The sequence below is a fragment of the Uloborus diversus genome, chromosome 2 (assembly GCF_026930045.1).
Source record: "Uloborus diversus isolate 005 chromosome 2, Udiv.v.3.1, whole genome shotgun sequence".
Taxonomy (NCBI): Eukaryota; Metazoa; Arthropoda; class Arachnida; order Araneae; family Uloboridae; genus Uloborus; species Uloborus diversus.
The window spans coordinates 206,227,059-206,248,959 of record NC_072732.1 but is presented as its reverse complement, the minus strand read 5'-3'; the positions used below and the strand labels follow the sequence as shown (position 1 = coordinate 206,248,959).

At 31.6% G+C, this 21,901-nt stretch overlaps 1 protein-coding gene across 1 annotated transcript in view; it reads right to left on the bottom strand.

Moving 5' to 3' along the window:
- The window catches only part of LOC129216772 (keratin-associated protein 19-2-like), a 64,675-nt gene extending 53,983 nt beyond the window's left edge, over positions 1-10,692 (bottom strand). The window contains exons 1-2 of the mRNA XM_054850988.1: positions 10,545-10,692; positions 10,367-10,491 (exon numbers count right to left, since the gene is read on the bottom strand). Coding sequence (XP_054706963.1) covers positions 10,367-10,491; positions 10,545-10,692 — 273 coding nt within the window. The remainder of the gene's footprint in view (positions 1-10,366; positions 10,492-10,544) is intronic.
- Between the last annotated feature and the right edge of the window lie 11,209 nt (positions 10,693-21,901).

Sequence of the window (21,901 nt, the reverse complement as noted above, 5' to 3'; positions counted from 1 at the left end):
GAAGGGAGTTCTTTTTTAATTTTAAGAGCTAGAAAAATATAAAAAATTCCTAGGGCTAAAGTAAGAATAAAATGAGTAACCAACAAAAGTACAAATTTTGACATATTGGTGCTTTAGTACGATGATTAAAAGCTTTGGTCATTTTTAGAGAGGTATTTATGAAAAGAATGAGATGACAATTTTCTTTTAATGGAGATCTGCAAATCTTCGGTTGTTCTTTTTTTTGAATGCCACACTTGTGTTTAACAAACATCTTTAAACATCATGCAAAAAATGCTTAGCTCTTTAACATTTTGTCCAATTTTTGATACATGTACTGTTTGGAAGGACCGTAGTTGGAGAAAAAAACCTGTGGTTATACTCACCTTGAAGTTTGGGGGGATTCATCAAAGGAAAGGTGGTTTTAAATTAATTTAAGTTACATTTACAATCTTTGTAGAATAAAGTTATTTCGTAACACGATGTTTCCCCAAGTTCCCCTTCTACAACAGCACTGCTCATTGGCATTAATCCTCACTTTAACTTGTAAAACATACTATATTTCAAAGCATTTGTTTAGTGAAATATTAATATATAAAAATAAAATGTTTTTATTATTTTATTTATTTTTTATTACTCAACAAAATAAACCATAATGCAAATCGACATTTTGTTTAATCGTATTCACTACTTATTTTACAAAACTAGTTTCTGAAATAAGCTGCATCTTTCCCGAATTGAAAGGAAACTAACAACTTTTGGAAGTTTTCATTGTAAAACATTTTTAAAATGATATCGAACAATTAACTAGCAGACGTTCTATCTCTAAAAAAGGGGGTATGTAGCAATACTTACAGATGCTCAATATGTTTAAATTAAGGTTGGTTCCTGCACTAAAATGAAGTAATGTCATTTGCTTTTTTAAAGAGGTAACTTAAAAGCGGTGAATTTGTTATCAGCAAGGAATATAGTTGTAAGTAAATAAATAAATAAATATCACCGAGGAAAAAAAAAGAAGTAACAATAACAGAAACAAGTGTTTTACCACAAACTTCATCATCTTGCAAAATTTCTTCAAAACGAACTCAAATGAGAAATATTTGCTTGTTGAGGAAATGATACTCATGCCATAGGGTGTGATGTTTTTATACTGAAAAACGTTCCACTCCAATTCTAAAAATTAATAAATTACAATGTTTGATATCTACCTTGCAAATCATGCCCTAAGTTTTCCGTCAATGTATAAACTTCCTATGCAAATAACAATATAATCAACAACGTTTCAGATGAAACACCTGATAGCTTTAACATATTAAAAACGTTAATCCCTCTGAACTTTATTTGCTTTTAAAAGTAGCAGTACTTCCACCATTTAGATGGCATAATGGACGCAGGTTAACTTTTAGAAATGTTAAAGGATTCAGATTTTATCATGGATGAGAGGGTTTCTTTTTACGATGGTGATTTTTTGTAGATAAGGGAAATTATATAAAGATTACCTAGTTTTTATCTGATCTTGTTACATTTGATTTCGCGACAACTTTCGTTTCTGAACTTTTACCATAACTACTGCACTGAATTCTTACTTAATCTGTTGAATAATATCTCGGACAGTCAATAAAGTTTGCTAATCATTATGTCATTTTTTTTTTTTTTTTTTTTTTTTTTTTTTGTATCTTGTTACTTTAGATAAAGCTGAGTAAATGACAAATTGTAATAGAAATGCTAGTCTATCTAATTGAAGTAGAGAACGAATGTTTGTTGATTTGTGGGTTTGTCTGCTCGCGATGCCAAGGAGACCCAAGTTAAACTACAGTCTTAAACTTTGAAATAAAATTACTTTCGTTGGGGTTCGACACTTCCGACATGTATATACAATTTGAATTTTTTTTTTCGTATTTAATATTTTAGCTTTATTTTCGTAGGAATCAATAAATAGGGTTGAGGTGAAAAAAATGTCCCACGTCTTACATTTTTTTAAAAAGTTTCATTTTCGACGAAAATACCATATAAGGCGATATTAAAAAAAAAAAACAATGGAGTTCTTGACATGATACTGATTTTTGTGACGATTTGACTTTATTATAGAGTCATTCCATTTCAAATCAGGCAGGCAGGTATGAAAATTGTCATGTGACCAACACCGATTTTTTTGGAAAAAATACAGTAAATACAAATATGAGACATATGAAATTTCCCAAAAGGATTTTGAAAGAACATTTTTTTTTCTTTAGGTACAGCCTACTAAAACTCTGCACAAAATCATAGATTTTGGGAAAAAAAACCTAGCAAAATACTCCAATTGAAATGGACACTCTATTTCAAAAGCATTTAACCTATTTGAATAATTCTTTTTTCTAAAAATAAATAAGGACCTAAGTATATATCCTCTAGACATTGCTTTTGAATACTTAATTAAGTTTTTTGATAAAGAAAAAACATTATTTTTGTGGCAAAAAAAATTACCTTTTTACCGATTTTATCATTTTTTTTCTCCATGAAAAATTTTTTTTTTACTAAACGGAGACGGCAGTCTAAAGCCCTTATATGGTAGTTTTATAGCATAATTTATTATAATGCTTTGTTGCATACAGCCTTGGAATTGAAATTTGAAATTTTGAAAATTTTCACAAATTAGCTAGTTTTAAATGAGATTACTCAAAAACCCACTTTTTAAAAATCTTAAAATTGGCTAATTTTTTACATTTTAATGCTTAACAAGTGAATGTACACCGGATCCCGTGTTTTTTCCCAGAAAATGTTTTATGATTTTTTGAAAGTGACCTTATTGCCCATGGCATCCATGTAAAATAAAAATGTCTAATAAGTTCATTCTCTGAAATTCTGATTATATTAAGGCCTAATAGCTACAATACTCGTGCACTTTACCAGCAACAACTCAAATATTACTAACTTTTAATAATATACATGTAACAAACCACTTTTTGATGACCCAATCAATTCATCTTTTTGTATGACTCTGTGTGAAAGAATAGAAGAGCCTTTGGTGACTCCATTTGACTTCGTTATCTTCTTTACTAATAATAGAGCTGAAAGTCTCTCTGTCTGTCAGGATCTCTGTAATGCGCATAATGCCTAGACCGTTCTTATGATTTTTATGAATTTTGGTTCAGGATTAGTTTGTAGCATGGGGGTGTGCACCTCGAAGCGATTTTTTGAAAATTCGATTTTGTACTTTTTCTATTCCAATTTTAGGAACATTTTCCGGGGCAAAATTATCATAGGGTGGACGAGTAAATTACCAAGTTATCATAACGTGAAACCGTTACATGGGCAAGCCAATTGGCGAGAAATTCATCATACATTATTTGTAAATGTACAGGCGAACCAAAAGATCTTTTAATTTTCTACTACGGGCAGAGCCGTGCGGGTGCCACTAGTAATATATAAAAATCTTCTGCGTGGACGTTTGTCACCAAAAGGCTTTTAAACGGCTGAACCGATTTTGATCAATATTTTTGGTAATTATTAGGTTGTGGCAATCATGGTTTCGAAGCGCGATGGATCGAACCGGAAACGTTTTTGTTAATTAATTAATTAAAACGTATGGTTATATCTCCCAAATGATTAATATTTATTTTAACCTATTGTTGAACGAGAATTGAAATAAATATTTAACCCGTTGCCAAAGGACATAAGAAAGTCAGCTCTGCTTTTTGTAATGAAATTTCCTACTGTGATATGTCAATTGAGAATAGATAGAGAGAGGGAGTGAAGCCTTTATTTCTCTCTCTTGAAAGCAACGATTTTAGACCCCGTGATAAATTTTTAAGTAAAGTACTGGAAGGTTCACGCAAAACGTGTGTTCTGTCGTCGTAGTTGAACCATGTGACCGGATCGGTGCTCAGATTTTCCTCACCAAATGATCAGAAAGTACCAGAACTAGCAACATTTGTTTCTTGGCTGAAATCCATCTGAGTTTTGGCACCAATCTCAAGAATACTTTAAGGATTATCAAACTAATCATCAGTACATTATTAAAGGAAAAGATGATGGAATTTAAAGACGAAACAAATTTCATTTTCGTCCAGATAAATTACAGCAGGGTAGTTCTGTACACAAAAGATGAGTCAGTGGAAGATCTTCATCTTTGGTGGAAAGTGCAAAGTAGGCAATATATGAAGTTTAAAAAGTTTTCGTTCAAAAGATCGGACCGCTAATCGGTCGGAGTTAGCTTCGCTCACTGAACAGCTGGATTACAGTAACGTGGTGGTTTGACGACTTTGGCTATAAACAATAGAGTTGCGTGATCATGTGTTTACGTTCAACGCTACTGTTAATGTAATTTTTTGTTCATTTGGAGAAATATTTCAAACTGCAAAGGACTGTTTTTCGTTTTAAAGAGTGTTTAGTCATTTTAGTCGAAGAATGTGTTTATTTTACATCGGGAGAGGGTGGAGGGATGAGTGATTTTCGCTTTTTCAGAGAGCTGTTTTTACCTTTATCATTTTTTAAAACGATATCCTTTCGATTGTTTTCTTCTTTTTCATATGGGGGATGTTGCAGTGGGATCTCCTGTTTGTTCTAGATGTGTAGTTAGTTTTTTACACTTAATATCTAAGGACGCTTTTTATTTTTTGAGTATGGCTGAAGGAACAAGCCATCAAGTATGGGAGAAAAAACAGTTAATAAAACAAATGCTCAGTGGACAATAGATAAATCAAGTTGTAATAAATATACGCATTCTGACATCAAGCAGCTAAAATCATTTTCTTTTTATTTATTTTTTTTCAACAAAACGGTTCAAACATTTGATAGTTTATCGAAATTTTTCAACTTTTCAATTTACAAAGTTTGAACAGAACAACGTCTGTCGGGTCCTCTCGTATAAATATATTTTTCTGCTGATGAGGGCGTAATTGTTATGGGTGCTGAGCTCCCATACTTACTTATTTACTTCACTCAAATGTTTGTATTTTTGACCGAATTCATGGTACTTAAGCATTAAAATAAGTTCAGAAGACTATAGGGCTCCTGCACTTCTTTTGTTAGAAATTGGATCCCTTGCTATAATAGCTACCTTTGGTGATCTGTTTGGTTACCTTAACTTACAGTCATCTTCAATTAATAACTTCTAATCAATTCTTAACCTATAGGTCAGTTTTGCGTTTTGCATTTAGTATACCTATACTTATGTATAAAAGTAATCATGCAAGGTAGGATCCAAAAATTCTGGGACAACAGTCACCAATGACAACAAAGCACGAAATCAAAATTAATCGTCTTAAATGCATTGTACTGTTCTGCCCTTTGATCTTGGATGGTTTCCCCTGTCATGTAATTGAGTTGCACGAATGCATAGCTTTGGAAAGAAAATAAACTAATAGTGAAACAAAAGAAAAAGGAAAGATTTTAGCTGTTACTGATAAAGTACATCATTATTGTAGCTATCAAGCATTAATATAATCAGAATTTTAGTGAATGAAATTATTAAATATTTTTATTTTTCATGCTTGCCGTGGGCGATAAGGTCACTTTCAAAAAATCATAATACATTTTCTGGGAAGAACACGGGATGCGGTGTATATCCACTTGTTAAGCATTAAAAACTGAACGAATTTTTAGATTTAAAAAAAAAAGGGTTTTTTAGTAACCTCACTTTGAAAATCGCAAATTTTTACAAAATTTTAAATTTTATTTCCAAGGCTGTGCTCATCTAAGGATTATAATAAAATATACTATGAAACTGTCATGTGAGGGATTTAGACTGCCATCTCCGTTTAGTAAAAAAGACTTTTTTTCATGGAGAAAAAAAATCATAAAATCGGTAAAAATGCAGTTTTTTTGCCACAAATAAATTTTTTGTTCCTCATGAAAAAAACCTAACTAAATGTTCAAAAACGATGTCTGGAGGATATATGGGTCTTTATTTGTTTTTAGAACAAAAGAATTATTCAAATAGATAAAATACTTCTGAAACAGTGTCCATTTCAAATGGTGTGTTTTGCTGTTTTTTTTTTCCAAAATGGCGGGTTTGTGCAGAATTTTAGTGGGCTGTAACTGAAGAAAAAAAAATTCTTGCAAAGTCCTGTTGAGATATTTCATATGTTCAATAGTTGTAACTACTGTAATTTTTTTCCAAAAAATCGGTGATGGTCATGTGATAGACCCTGCTTGATCTGAAATGGAATGGCAAGTATAGAGCCATTCTATACTTGTTTAATAGGGTAAAAGCACCAGCAGTCGGACACTTAAGAGATCGATTGTGGACGTTCGTGCAAGTATGAATTTCAGCAATCAGTATAAGAACAAAAAATTGTAAAATTTAAGTCCATTTATTACAGTTAATTGTTTCAGAAACAACATTTGTTCAAAAAAATCAAGGTGGTTTTGATTCTAGCATATGCTCCAGTGGTCGGCAATAAAAATATAGTGCTCTGATGTGTATAATCCAATGGTCGGTCATGTCATCTTCCTTGGTCTTGTGAGATACATGTGAATGGGTTTTGCAAAAATATATAAAACAAAATTAATTACCTATTTACTTACAAAAATAATTGTTGTTCTGTTTACAAAATAATTCTCCTTTCTTGAAATATTCATACCTTTTATCGCTACACTCAAATACCCAACGAATTAAATATTTGGCTAGAAGCAGCAATGAGAAATAGTACCAACAATTGAAACTAAATTACTCTAAAGGAACATCGGTTCTTTGAACCTTTGGTAAAGCATAAAAACTGAGCATAATATTTATAGAAAGAAAAACGACAAGTTTGATACTCATTGGAATAATTTGAACTAACGTTACTGTAGAAGTAAAACTTCTTGATTCTTTACTTTTGAAATGTTTATTAATTTCTGAATAGGAACCGTAGGAAATCAAATGATTTGCCGGTTAATCTATGATTTGTTAAGAACTACAAATAAGCCACATTTGCCAGCTTCTGTACTAAAGTATTAAAACATAAATAATTGACGCATCGGCAGACTGAATTTGCAAAACTTATTTAGAAAATCCCGAATTAAAATCAAGTATAAAAAGAATAAAGTTTCAAACTGACTCATGAGGGGACAAATGTGGAGAAAGGATGAACTCTACTTTCAAGTAGGGTGATGTGGGATAAAATGGATTAATTCAACGTACACACAACTAAAATTGTTTTTTTCTTTCAAACCAAAATTTAAGGTAATATTTCTTGGTATTTTAGAAACAAATTTTAACCTCAAAAACGTTTCTCTCATTAAAATGAAAACAGAAAGTATTATTTTATCTGCATCAAATGTTGTTTTACAAAACACGCAGTTGACGAGCTTCAAAAAATCTTTTATATTTTGCTAAATAACAGATAAATTTTGAGGGCTTTCCTCATAACAGAAGTTTATTGCATCCACTAAAAGCAGTCAGATAAGCTAATATTTTATTTATTTCTTTTCTTTTCGTTCTATTTTGGATGGGGTAAAATGGGCCATAGCAAGGTTTGGTAGGGGAAGGACCCCCCTCCCTAGTATTAAAAAAACTAAAATAATTAATCTTTTTCAGTTATTTTTGTTTTAAAACATATTTCCAAGAAGTTTTATGTTTACTCATATTATCTTTGCGTGACAAAACTTTATTTTGAAAAACTTTTAGGAAAATGAAGAATCCGCGAAAATTGGCACCATGGTCTCCAGATCTTACACCTTGTGACTTCTGATTATAGGGCTCTTTACATTCGAGTTTCCATAGAGATCGGTCCACTCTATTACACTCCTTCCCCTACAGAGTCAGTGAAAATTTGCTATACTACGCCTTCATGTGACAGGTATGCCCTCCAAAATGCTTTTTTAACGCTGTCTAGGGTACTTTTTATTGTCTGCCGGCTTTAATTCTCAATAATGGACATCACATTAAATAGCGTAATATTGAAACACTTCTATTGATCAAAAATATCCGTCTCGTAATAGTATTCCATTTAATCCATCCTAGGCCCACCTTTCGCTCAAATATGTAATTAATATAAAATAATCATTTTCAATTATAAACAACCCCCCCCCCCCTCTCCACCATATTTCTGAGAACTTTTGTGCAAATCGCATAGTTTTCTTGTAAATAGTTTGATGGTTATAATAAGGTTTTAAAACTCTGACTTTTGAATTATTCTTTTCTATTACTTAGGTATCTACGAGTTGCTGACTATTGATGGATCCGTTGATAAAACTCTTTTCAGATAATCCTTAAAAAAAAAAAAAAAAAAAAAAAAAAAAAAACACATTTAACCAGTTGTTTCAGTACACTGTTCCTTAAAAAGAGTTGCGCTGTCTCAGCCCTATTTCTTTCTATAATTTTTCAAACTTTTATTCTTAGACCTTTTAATTTCTTTCATATTTCCATTGTTAATAATCGTTCATTTTCATTTCTAAAAAATCATGTTTATCACCTACATAGGCTTTGCTGTTAATCCATTAGTTACCGCTGTTGTGTCTCGTATATAGCTCAAACTAATGATGCTGTAAAACTTCAATTGAAAGGGTATCAGAGTTACACGGAAAAGAAACTACAACCAAACTAATTAATCACCTTTGTTTGAAATTAAAACCACTCGTTTAAACACTCATTGGTAATGAAATTTAAAGTATTCTTTACTTTCTGACTTTTAAGTATTGAAATAATTGCATATTTACAGAAGTAGGTTTTTTTTCTCCAACTCTGTAACTTTAGCGAACGTGTTTAAAATTATCTGGTTTTTAAATAGTTATTCTTGTTATAAAATGATTTCATTTTTTCTGCTATTTTTTTAAAATTACTTTGTATAACTAGGTTTTACATTTTGTTTTATTTAAAAGTGTTTTAACTGTACTTCTGAGTTCATTTTTGTTAACTTTGACTGTTATGCAGTTGACATTTATCGGTGTTTTTTTTTTCCTTAATTTTGTAGGGATTTCAACTATAATTTTGTTTCAGTTGCGGCTTTTATCTAGATCGGTTTGTTGTCTTTCTCTCTTTCTCCCTTGATTTTTTAGGAACCATTTTTAAAGAATTTTCTTAATTTACTGATTAATTTTTCTTGCATTCTGTTTTTTAATTTATCAAATACGTAGTATCTGTTTCTTTTTGTCTTTTCTGTAGCCTTATTTGTTTTTTGTCAAATGTCATGTTCTATGCTATTTTTCCCCTGCTTTTAAACCTTTTAGTTTTAAACCCCATAGTTTTTTCACTAACCTATTTGGTTGTTCGTTAACTAACCACTTTCCTTTAAAACTGATTCTGTATGTTTTTCCCTTCCATGCGTAATTGTTTCCTCTATTTGAATACAAATCTTAAAAAATAATATAAGTTTGATATTTTCTATTAAGTATCAAGAGAAGTATTTTTATGTAGAGGAGAATGGTGACCACAAAACGGTGAGAAAAATGCACGCTATGAATTTCTTGAAGTACGAATTATTACACGAAAATTATTCTTTCTAATTACAAATTAAAGCTTAAGAAGATGTTAACTGAATTTTTTTTTATAGTTGCTTCACGGTCATTAAATTTTTTTTCGATCTTTCGTCATTAAACGGGAAATACAATTGAACTCAAATAAATTAAGCTATGCTTTACAGATTAAAAATCTGTATAACCTTGTAAGTATGAACTTGACACAGTCAATTGATTATGATAAATGATTATGTACTATTGATTAAAGATCTATATTAAATCAAAGAATAAATTTCCTATAATCAATAATCCCGCTATATAGCGCTAATTTCTTGAACTACTTAACATTCCTATTCAGCATTTGTACCATTATCCCTTACTTGCAGTAAGTTTAATTGGCTACTTATAGTACTACAATTTGATGTATTATCTTTATTGTTCTATCATTCCAGAAGAATTATACTTTTGGTATTCTTCAATTTATAAAATAATATTTTATAAAATATTAAGAGCGACTTCTGAAACATTAAGTTCATGTTTGCTGTTTATTTTCTTCCAGCACATCAAAATTTAACTAAACCCTATTCTAAAAATGTCTAATATAAAAAGCAAATAATTTCCTCTTACATTGCCTAATATATCAGCATCCGGATATTTTTCATGAAAAGTACAAAATTCGATTAGTGTTCCAGTAGATTAGTTTGAAAATGATACACAATTTTTTATGCATAACACAGAATTTTATTTTGTATTGTTCCAAGCAACTGTTCGACCTTTTGAAAAAAAAAAAAAAACACTTAAACACTTCCAGTTTAGAAAAACTTTACCGCTTGCCATACGATGACGCCTGAAGACATCAGTCATTTCATGATTCGTCACAGACTTTTTGACATCTTCAAGACGTGCTTTACTACATGTGCCATAACAGACTGTTAGGTTTCTAAAACGTCATTCTGTTTCAGGGATCTGAATTGTTCGTACTAATGTCGTGTTTTGTTTAATGGCTACGTCCAAAATAGCCAACTCCACCAAAACTTCCTAATCCGTATCGACGATGTCCGTAACCATAATTGAGCCCATAATTGTGCCTGTTATATCCATGACTGTCGTAGGTGTTGTAATAAGGATAGTGGCTGCTATAAGAATGACCTAGTCCATTGAATATGCCTCCGTAGTGTCCATAGGAGTCGTAGTTAAGATACTTGCTGACAAACGAATGACCCAATCGATTGTATAAGCCACCATAGTTTCCGTAGCTATGACCACCAAGGCCGAATCCGTAGTTGTGTCCAAAATATCTGGAACCAAAATTGTTGTATCCATATCTGTTTCCATAATATGGAGAGACATCGACAATCGATGAATAAGCAACAATGCAAAGGGATAAAAGAATCTGCAAAAAACAGAGAAGTATATCACACACAAAAACGGGACTATTCTTCTTAAATAATGAAATAAAAGACTTCAAAGTAGATGGTGGTAAATGTTTAAATTAGACTTCTTAGAGTCTAGGAGAACTATATCCTACAAATACACCATACTTGTAGTATTCCTTAGCATGCTCTTAAGCATACCTGCAACGACTATTTTTATGTTCATTCATCCATAACGATTTCAAATGCACCGAAATTAACATAAAATTCAAAAAGGTTTTTACTTCCGTGTGTCTAAAAATCTTTAGTGAGAATATTTTGAATACATAGGTTTATTTCATTAAAACCTTGCTACTCAGGTCAAGAAAGAATACGAAGTCGGGTGTAAAAATCGTGGTGGTGCACTTGAAAATTAAAGTCACTTTCTTTTATGCACATTCTTTTCGGGGTTGATCGAAATTATGCCATGTTTAGGGGCCGTTTCCTAGTATCTCTACCAGTACACTAATGGGGTTGTTTCCTTCAGTGAAAAGTACTATTTTTAGACACTACGATTGACAGAATAAGAGAAAAAAAAATAACATGCAGCTTGGAAAACTTTTTTACGAATAGTTATTTTTAATCAAGTTTCTTAAAAATCCGATTTTAGAAATAAGGCGTGGTCTTTGTGACGTCACAAGTACTATCCTTTGGCACGTCACTCCATTGGCGCGCTAAATGTTTAAGCTTTGCTGTCAACCGCGTTGCCAGGAGGTAATTTGTGCTGTTCGCTAATAGCATTAGTAAGTGTCATATTAATACTAGTGATGTCATGTGCAGAAGAGTCAAAAAAAAAAAAAATAAATAAATAAAATAAAAACAAAAAACCCCAACTGCGTAAAAACAAAACAAAAAAAAAAAAAAAAAAAGAAAAAGAAAAAAAGAACTAAACAGAAAAATGTATAAGCCCAGTAGTTTAGAATGTTATTAAGTACTACTGAATAACTACACCGTTGAAATAGTTCTCTAACCGTACATAGATAAGACAAATCATAAATTCAAAAGCAGAATAGAAGGATCAACAGTCGGGGCCCATTCCTTTCTGATTCAAGGAACCCCGTAAAATTTGAATGAGCCCCGACTGTTAATCAGACTACAATCTGAGTGTCTTGCCTTCGTTACGCATAATATACTTTTTATTAGAGTACAGAATACAAATAAAGAACACATGAAATAATTTACAACAGAAAGAAGGGGAAGTACATCCGGTCCGGAGCGAGGGTGTCTTGACCCACCGTACAGTGGGGCGAAAACGCCAAAAAGCGCTTATAAATGGGTTTTTTTTCCTATACTAAACCTATTGAAGATTAATAAATTTGCATAGGCCTACCTCTTAGGCAATCAAAACTGGAATTTTAGAGCCCTTCGTCCACTACAAAGCTGAAGGGAGCCTTTAGAAAGTTGAAGAACCAGGAGTGCGGGAATTTACAAAAATTGCTTTTAAGCAGTCTATAATTTTTTTTCCTATAAAAGGCGGGTACATTTAATTTCTCTCGTATCCAACAATAGTAATAGGATGAAAAAAAAAATGAGCAATCGAATTCTCAAACCGAAAATCGGTTTTGATCAGCACCAAAAACTTCGGAATTCAAGGTTATTTTTTTCAAATTACCCTACAAAAAAAAGTCCTCTTATGTCCTCTTAGAAATTAATATTAATTAGTCATAAATGGTCTGTAAAAAGATCCTGAAAAGCGTAAACCTGCGAACTTTGGACCCAGACAAACCGACAAAAATCCATTATAACATGCCTGCGTAAACAAATGAGCGAGAGAGGTTTAAAAACACTTCTAAGCGCTTTTTGGCGTTTTCGCCCCACTGTGCACCAACTCAAGTGGGAGAAGCAATCCCTCAGACCTCTCGGGCACTGAGATCCCAATTAGTAGACTTAGTAAACAAAAAGTTCCAGGCAGCGAAAACTACCTGCATTTGTCGCACGCAGGTAGCGATCGACTCAGTGTGCAACACCAAACATGCGCCGATCCCGAACTGACAAAATGTGGCAACTGGTTGTTGATATGGTGAATTTTGATTACTGTCATGTGTTGAGTGACACTCCCAAAGTTAAGACAAATCGATTGACGTAAGAATTACCAAAATTGACCAAGGCGTTTAGCCCCTAGTTTCCCACATAGGAACAGACATACATACATAGACTGATAAACACATTACCCTCCTTTGCGTCGCGCACGTGCCGTCGGGTAAAAATGAATTTCAATCTGCGCGTTGATTAAGCTATTTTTTAAAAAACATTAAACTTTGTTAAGTTATTATAAAAAAGATTAAATCCTATGTTTTGAACCAAGTTCTGTCAGGAAAAAGTACTTTTAAAATTTCGGAAACAACCCAATTAGCGTGAAATCCTTCTTTTCTCGGATTGCGAAATAATAATTTGTCTGTGCAATTCATTAAAAGGAAGAGTTTCACGTCGATTTCTCTGCGGGTTGAGATACAGTCCCAGGCTAGGAAAATATCCAAATGTCGATTCTCAATAAACAAAAACTGACAGTTTCTGGGAAACTTTGTTAATTAAAAAAAATATTGCACAGAAACGGGAAATAATATGCAGGAGAAGTTTACTAGTACCTCTACCAGTATACCAATTAAAATAAAATCCTTCTTTTTTCCTGGATTGCGAAATGATGTGACAGTGCAATTCATGAAAAGGAAATGTTGCACATTGTTTTATCTACTGGTAGAGATACTAACTAACATAACATACGATCCCATGTTAGAAAAAATATCTAATTTTTAATTCTCAATTGACCAAAATTGACCATTTCCTTGAAACTTCGTTCGTTAAAAAAATTGGTGTACAAAAGCTGAGGATAATGTGCAAGAGAAGCAATTTTTAGGTTACAGTTTAGAGTAGGCAATTGCTCACTTGCTAGTACATTTTTTTCCTTATTGCCAATAACATTTTAAGTACAAAAAATGTAATTAAACATAGTTACAAAAAATTGCATGCTAATTGAATTCCTTTTATTTTTAATTTTGAAATATTTTATGATAAAATCATAGAATTGGATTCATTCCTACACATAACTTTCAATTTAACGTTTTGCAAAACTTAAGATTGGTCTCATAAAATTCCCAAAATCCAGGCAAGAAAACCCAAAGAGCAATCAATGTATAATACCTATATTTCTAAATATTTATTTATTTTATTTTTTTTTGAAATTGCTACTATCGTAGCGATTTAGTTACCAATCTTAACAATAATAAAGTAAATATTCTCGATATTTGCTTGATACTTAAGCGTAATTTAATTCAAAAAGTTTGTTATGAGCAAAGAATCAAATACAAAGTAAAAATGATATAAAAAAATCACCGAAAAAAAAGAGATGTAATAATGAAATAAAAAACCAAGTGTCGTACCAGAAACTTCATCATCATGAAAAATATCTTTCAAACAAACTGAAATGAGCAATATGTGTTTGTAGAGGTAATGGTACTCATATCATCGAGTATGATAGTTTTATACTTAAAAAATGTTCCACTCCAATTCTAAAAATTAATAAATTATAACATTGGAAAACTGCCTTGTGAAACGCACCCTAAAGTTTTGTTTATTGATCTTATGAAAAGAAAATAGAAGAATTTAAAAACACAGTTTCAGATGCCATACCTGATAACTTCAACATTTTCAAAACATTTCATTTAACTTTATTTGGTTTTAATGGTGCAGTACTTTTACCATTCAGATGGAACAAAAGAAACCCAAGAAATTTTTAGGAAGTGTTACTAAATTCAGATTTTTCTCGTTGATAAAGAGTTTGCTTGTTAAGATAATGCATTTTTATGATAAGTAAAGTGCTAGAAAAAAATGAATAATTCTAGTCTGATCTTGTTACATTGTTTCATTTCGTACAAACGCATTCCCTTTCTAAGCGTTTACCATGCGTATCGCAGAGTATTCATCTTGTGAGCAATATCTTGTTCAATCAATCAAATATGCTAATAATTAGGTCGCTGTTTTTTGCATCGTGTTCTTACAGATAAAGTGCAACAAATGAAACTTGTAACAAATTCTATTCGGTGTAGCGTAATCTATAAATTTAAGTGTAATTTCGTTTTCAGAAATTTGTAATATAGTTCATAAATTTTGTATTTAGGACAAGACATTAAAAACAATTTTTTACTTGCGTGGGAGAACATTTACAGTTCCTCTTTGGGAGCTTTGGAGGTAACTTTGGACTTTTTAGATTTGCACCTCAAAGGCATTTTATTTTGATTGTTTTTTTAAACTTTTTTAAAGCTAAATATTGACACAAATTGCTTGCTTAGAGGGAGAAAAAGTTTTCACGCATCTTAACAAGTATCATTCGAAAAACTTTTTTTCTGCAAAAGATTAACTTTTTCCAAGTTTCTAACTTGATAAGGGCCGGGATCTTAATCGTTTCAGACTTAGCGAACATAGTAGGCTCAATTCATCCACATATAGCCTCAAATCTTCCAACTTAAACAAACGATTTGAGATTGTAATATTAATTAAAGTAGTATAGTCATTGTTCTAATAGACTTTTTCTTGCTAAATCTTACATTGAATTAATTGTGGGTCCTTGACTGGGAGGTTCTATTTTATTATAATTGTAAAGGAAGCATTTGTAGGCAGTAATCATTATTGTAATTAGGTGGGGTTTTATTGAAATTATTGCTCTGAATGCGCTTGGATCATAGGTTAAATTATGAGTGCGCATTTAATTTTTTTAGCTTCATTCTCTCGGGAGGGATTTTATTTTGTTCGAACTTGGATGGATGTTTTAACGACCTTTAACCTTTACTGTAAGAGGGATTTTTAAAATTATTATCCAGAATATGTTTGGAGCTTAGTTTCAACTATGTTTAAGAGAATGATTCGCTTTTCTTAGTATGTTATAACTATGATGGGCGTTTAAAATATTGCCCTCATTGATACGAAGCGGGAAACTTTTAGCACCAGGTTGTGATAGAAATTCTTCACTGTGCTCAAATTGTAACAGGGATTTTGAGGGACAGTTTTCATAATTCAAATAGTGCTGTAATTAAATATATCGAATAATCTAGGGGCTTTGGTTAAATTTATTTCTGCGAATTTCAATTAAAATAAGGTGTTTTTTTTCGAATGTGAGGAGAGATATTTTTATTATGTTTTCATTGCAGGTATTGTTTCTGGGAGCTGTTATCCTTATTCAAATATGCATCCCTTTTTCATTGGACGAAAGAAAATTGGAGCACAGATAATTTTGTTTGTGCACTCTTTAGTTATAGAATAAGTAAAAGATATATAAGGAATATACAGAATATATAAAAATTCGGGAGATGGGTATCTATTTGGGTAAAAATTTGCTAGGGACTAATCACGTCATTCAAATAATGATTTTCTATAGATAATAGCCCCTATTCTAATGGAGATTCTAATATTATGGTGATAAACACAATGTAGTCTGTTTTAGAAACGTTAGTTGCTTTGTACATATTTTTTAAACTATTAAACTTACTTCCAAAATGAAATTTTTTGCAAAAAAAAACGTGTAAATTACACGCATCGAAAAATATGTAACTTAAAAAGTTCAGAGTATCTTTTACGTAAAAGTTCTATTCTGCTCAGGACACAGTTAAGATATTGAGGGCGAGGGGAAGGGGGGGGGGGTATTAGGCCAAATTCTTTTTCGGGTGCCCCTTGTAGTAAAACCTTACATTTTTAGTTATTGATAAAAACAATTTCAGTTATTTGGTAGCCCCTCAAAAATAGGGGTCTTAGGCATCAGCCTAGTTTGTCGATTTCGTAATCAGGCCCAGAATCTAATTACATATACGTCATCCCTATCTCACCAAATTTTTGTAATATTTTATATATTCTGCAATGGAAATGTCAAAAATTCAGTTATAATTTGTAGTTTTCAATAAAGACAAAAATAATTTTGCATAGGTTGATTTTCATCTGGCATAACATTTTCTTTATAATAATACTTATTTAAAGGAAAGTGGAGAAAGCTTTGAAGTGAAATTACGAGACATATGAAGCAGTGAGAAGCAAAGGGATGTAAGTGGAGATTTTCCATGTTTCGAGTAAAACGAGTTTAAAGATAACGGTATATCCTAGGTAGATATACCGTTGATGTTGATCCTAAGTTAAAGTAATGGGAGAAAGGTAAAAATTACTGAAAACACTAAATAATTATACTTTTATGACTATCCAAGAAAGTGCTATCACAAGCAAAAGTGGCAAACTTTCTTTTTGCTCCTTTTTTCCCTTCGTTTTCCATTTCCTAATTTTCTGTTTCAATATCCAGTTATCCTTTTCCAATACAAATAAGTTTTATTGTGTAAATAATAACTTTAAAAAATGAAGTTAATATTTATAAATAAATTTCTACTTTTTATTTTAAACTTAAAATACTAGTATTTTATTTTTAGTTTGTTCAAGTAAAACTATTTTTAACATTGTAGTCATCAAAGATTTTTAAAAAATGATCCTCCCTGTGTTACTCGTTTCTTTTCAAAACGTTTTTCAAAGGAGTGGAGAAAACGTGGTTTTGCCCCGTGGCATGGTGTGCGTGATTTTGAATTTCAATGCATAATGGTACCAATTTGTTATTTTAAGGGCCCTAATGCGAAATTACTAACATAAAATATTTTAATAAGTTCAAAGAATTCATGTATTTACTTACTTCATATAGGACTATAATTCTTTGCGATATAAAATAGGATCTTTATCACTTTTAAGAACAGACAAAATGTTAGGAAAATTTCGAAAGTATTTTACACTTAAACCCTCCCAAACTACAGTTTCAACTAATTTTTTTATAGTTATTTTGTTAGTTGATTTTCTTAACATACGGTGGAGTCTCGTATTACAAAAAAAATCAGAGTTGTCGATTTGACCCGTTTGAACGGTTTTCCCCAATTTTCCCCCAAGTTCAAAAATTAAACTTAAAACGTTCAGCTTAACTAGCTAAGAGTTGCTTCTTTGATAGAGATTATTCTCTTGCTAAGCTTAAATTCATCTACGGTATAATTTATTTAAAAATTCTTAAAACTGGATACGTAGAATTACGTTCTCTTCAATGAATATAACTTGATTCCATTGAGTTGTAGAGTCACTAAAATCTTTAAACGTTTTGATCTCCTAGTTGCAAACTCCCCAGTTTATGGACCAACGTTCTCTTCCTTAAAAGATCGTGAGTAGATTTCTGTAATAAAAAAAAACCTGCCTGTATTGTCTCTCGCATACAGCATTTGTTTATAGAAGTTATATGACTACTTAGAACTAGAAGCATTAATAATGTTTTTGTACATAAAAGACAGCATTAGTCGCTAGTTCCTGAAATGCAAATGAAAAGTTCTCGTTATTTCAAGGGTTTTTATTTTTTTTATAAATACATCCTTAAAAACATCATTAAAATATCTACATCCTTCAAACAAACTGTATTTATTTTAAATGTGTTTATATTCAGCTAAATTTTACAAATATACAACATTATGTAGGAAACTATGTAGATTTCTTATCAAGGGTCAAAATGACCCCCCGCCGTATTTCTAGATACACAAAGATCGCCGTATGCCTAATATTAAAAAAAAAATCTATTATTGGAAAATAATCTCATGAAATAGATCTTCATATTCCGGCAATACTAAATCGTTTAATTGAAAGATCAACTAATAAATAAAGAAGTTTAGATGATACAACTGATAACTTTGACCTCGTGAATGCAGTAATCCCTTTATCTAGATTTGCTATGAAAAGAACATTGCTTTAATCCTTTAAGTCTTCGTGATAAATGAAAGATAACCGGAGAAAGGTTTCGAATTGTAGGTTTTAGTCCGCTAATATTTGATTTACTTGATAAAGTAATTAGTTTTTATTTGTTTGTGAATTATAGAAAAAAGTTACAATGTTACAGTTCTAATTTTGCTACAATTTTGATCTTGATCAAATATTTCTTCATGGTTTAAAAAAAATATGGAATGAAAACGTTTGGCTTATTTGGCGAGTTTCTCAATCTATCTGATGGTTGACATGTTAGTGAGATAATAAAATTGCTCACGTGTATGAGAACTGTTGTTTGTTTTTTGCGGGGAAAATATTTTAAATACAATTTATGAGGCATGAAAATGGAAATCAAAACTTTTAATCAAAAGGAAAGGAATGATTGAATTATAAAAAAAGTAAGCCTTTGCATTAGAGCAAAAAAGTGTTATGTTCTCTGGAAATAGTTAAAATAGGATTTTATACGCTTTAATACCAGTGTCAAAACGTTTTCTGAATTCTGCTTTTTGCAGCTACTTTCCAGTAAAAGTGTAAAATGAAGAAAATGAAAGCATGATCAAAATTGAAAATAAGGAGAATAATTAAATAAATATCGAAAAATTAAAAAATAGAAAATAGGTTTTTGAGACAGAGAAAACATATATCTATCTGTCTGTCCTTCTCTCCGAGATAACTTTTGAAAAAAAAATAATATTAAATAAAAACAAAAAACCCAACTGCGTAAAATAAAAAAAACTAAAAAGAAAAATGTATAAGCCCAGTAGTTTAGAATGTTATTAAGTACTACTGAATAACTACACCGTTGAAATAGTTTTATAACCGTACACAGCTAAGACAAATCATAAATTCAAATGCAGAATAGAAGGATCAACAGACGAGGCCCATTCCTTTCTAATTCAAGGAACCCCGTAAAATATCAATGAGCCCCGACTGATGATCCTTCTATTCTGCTTTTGAATTGATGATTTGCCTTATCTGTGTACGGTTATAAAACTATTTCAACGGTGTAGTTATTCAGTAGTACTTAATACATTCTAAACTACTGGGCTTATACATTTTTCTTTTTAGTTTTTTTGGTTTTTACGCAGTCGGGTTTTTTGTTTTTATTTAATAATTTTTTATTTGACACTTTTTAGTTAATTTTCATTGACTTAGTTATTATGATTGTGATACGGTACATTTCGCAATCTTGTCATTTCATGGAGAGAGTTTGTTTGTATCGTGAGGTCTATTAAGTAACTTGCGATGGTCTAAAACTCCTGTTAATTAGTCCCTCTAGGGACCTAACTCCGCTTAAAGCTACATGTGCTTGACCTTCGGCAAAAATGTGCGAACTTAAGTCAACCACAGCATAGCTATATAAACAGCCTGTATAAATCATGATGACGCGAAATCGGAAACGTCCGTTAGTCAACTCTTTCTCGAAAAACTAAAAAAGCCTGTCGAGAAAGTACACGTCGCGAAACTCAGTCCCTTGAATCAAGACAAAAACAAATGCAACATGTTAGAGATGAAAATCGAATTAGTAGACTTTCTTTCTTTTGGTGCTTATTGCACTGGTTTACTTGGATGAGGACTACAATCTGAGTGTCTTGCCTTCGTTACGCATTATATCCTTTTTATTACCAGTACAGAATACAAATAAAGAACACCTGAAGGAATTTACATCAGAAAGAGGGGAAAGTACATCCGGAGCGAGGGTGTCTTGACCCATCGCCTCAAGTGGGAGAAGCAATCGCTTAGACTACTCGGCCACTGAGATCCCAATTAGTAGACTTAGTAAACAAAAAAATTCAGGCAGCGAAAACTACCTGCATTTGTCGCACGCAGGTTGCGTGCGACACAGTGTGCAACACCAAACGTGCGCCGATCCTGAACTGACAAAATATGGCAACTGGTTGTTGATTATGGTTAATTTTTGATTACTGTCATGTGTTTAGTGACACTCCCAAGGTTAAGACAAATCGGTTGACGTAAGAATTACCAAAATAGATCAAGGCGTTTAGCCCCCGCCACATAGGAACAGACATACATACATACACTGATAAACACATTCCCCTCCTTTGCGTCGCGCATGCGCAGTCGGGTAAAAATACTCTGATTCAAACAACCTTTTTTTTTTTTTTTTTTGTTCTAAAGATCTCGCAAAGGACACCTCATTCCCATGTTTTATTTTCTGAATTGAACTTATTTTTGTTCCCAATTTAGCAGTTCAAAAAGTTTTAACATTAGTACTTACGGGGAAATTTAAAGCAAATATTTATGCCAAACTTTCAAATGGATTTGCTTCAAAGAAACTTTGTTGGAAATAGCTTCTGTAGATGAACACATAAAAAACGATATTTAAATTCGGATAATTTAAGGTTTCAACAACAACAGTACAACAGTTCAGCTAGTATTGTTCAGTAAGTACAACAGTTGGAATTTTTTTTTATTTTACGCTTGCAGAGGACTTTCAAGGAACCTCAAGAAACCAAGAATGCAAAACATTATTTTTTAGCATCAAAAAATTGAGAAAATAATGCAGATTCTGAATATATTCTTAATTTTTTGTTTCCACTAAAGTTAATTTTATTTGTTTCAGAGAACAATTAACGAGCTAAAAGGCAATTAAACAACGTGCAAGTTTGTTATTATAAATCTATCTAATTCATTCTGAGTGAAATAAATAGTTTGTAACTGGGTAAGAAAATCTGATTCACAATGTGCGAAGTATAGGTTGCAACTGAGTGAGAAACGAATGCACAGTAAGTGAAATGTAGTTTTTAATTGAGTAACAAACGAATACACAGTAAGTGAAATATAGTTTGTTACTGAGTAACAAATGAATGCACAAAAAGGGAAGCATAATTTCTTCCACAGCTACAGACGGATTCAAACTTAACCTGTATTGAAAGAGCAATTTCATGTTTGCTCTCAAAAAAGACGCAAAAGTAATAAACTTTTGTGAACCCAAACTGTCATATGCAACTATTTAAAGTTTTACGGTCGTAAATTAATAGACAAACTCATTACCGAATTCTACCGAAACCCTTAAATGTCAAAAAAAAAAAAAAAAAAAAAAAAAATAGTAAGTTTTTGTAATACATGTGGGCTTATAATGCTGGATTTCGAAAACATTGTTTTTTCAGTGTAATCGAAGGCTATTAAAAATTGAAATGTTATGCAAAATCGTTTTAATATAATAAATTTGTGAGCTGTTTCTGGCTTTATGTGTGTGTTGCGTTCCAGCATTACGTTTGTAAAATGTTTTTTATCACTCTGTGAGGTCTTGCTGTTTTGTTCAGACTCACTTCGTTCGAGAAGATGAACGAAACTAAGAAAACAATGCCTGCCGCCAAGATCATCTGTCCGAAGTTAAATAAATTTAAAAACTTAGAAATCCGTTATTAAAA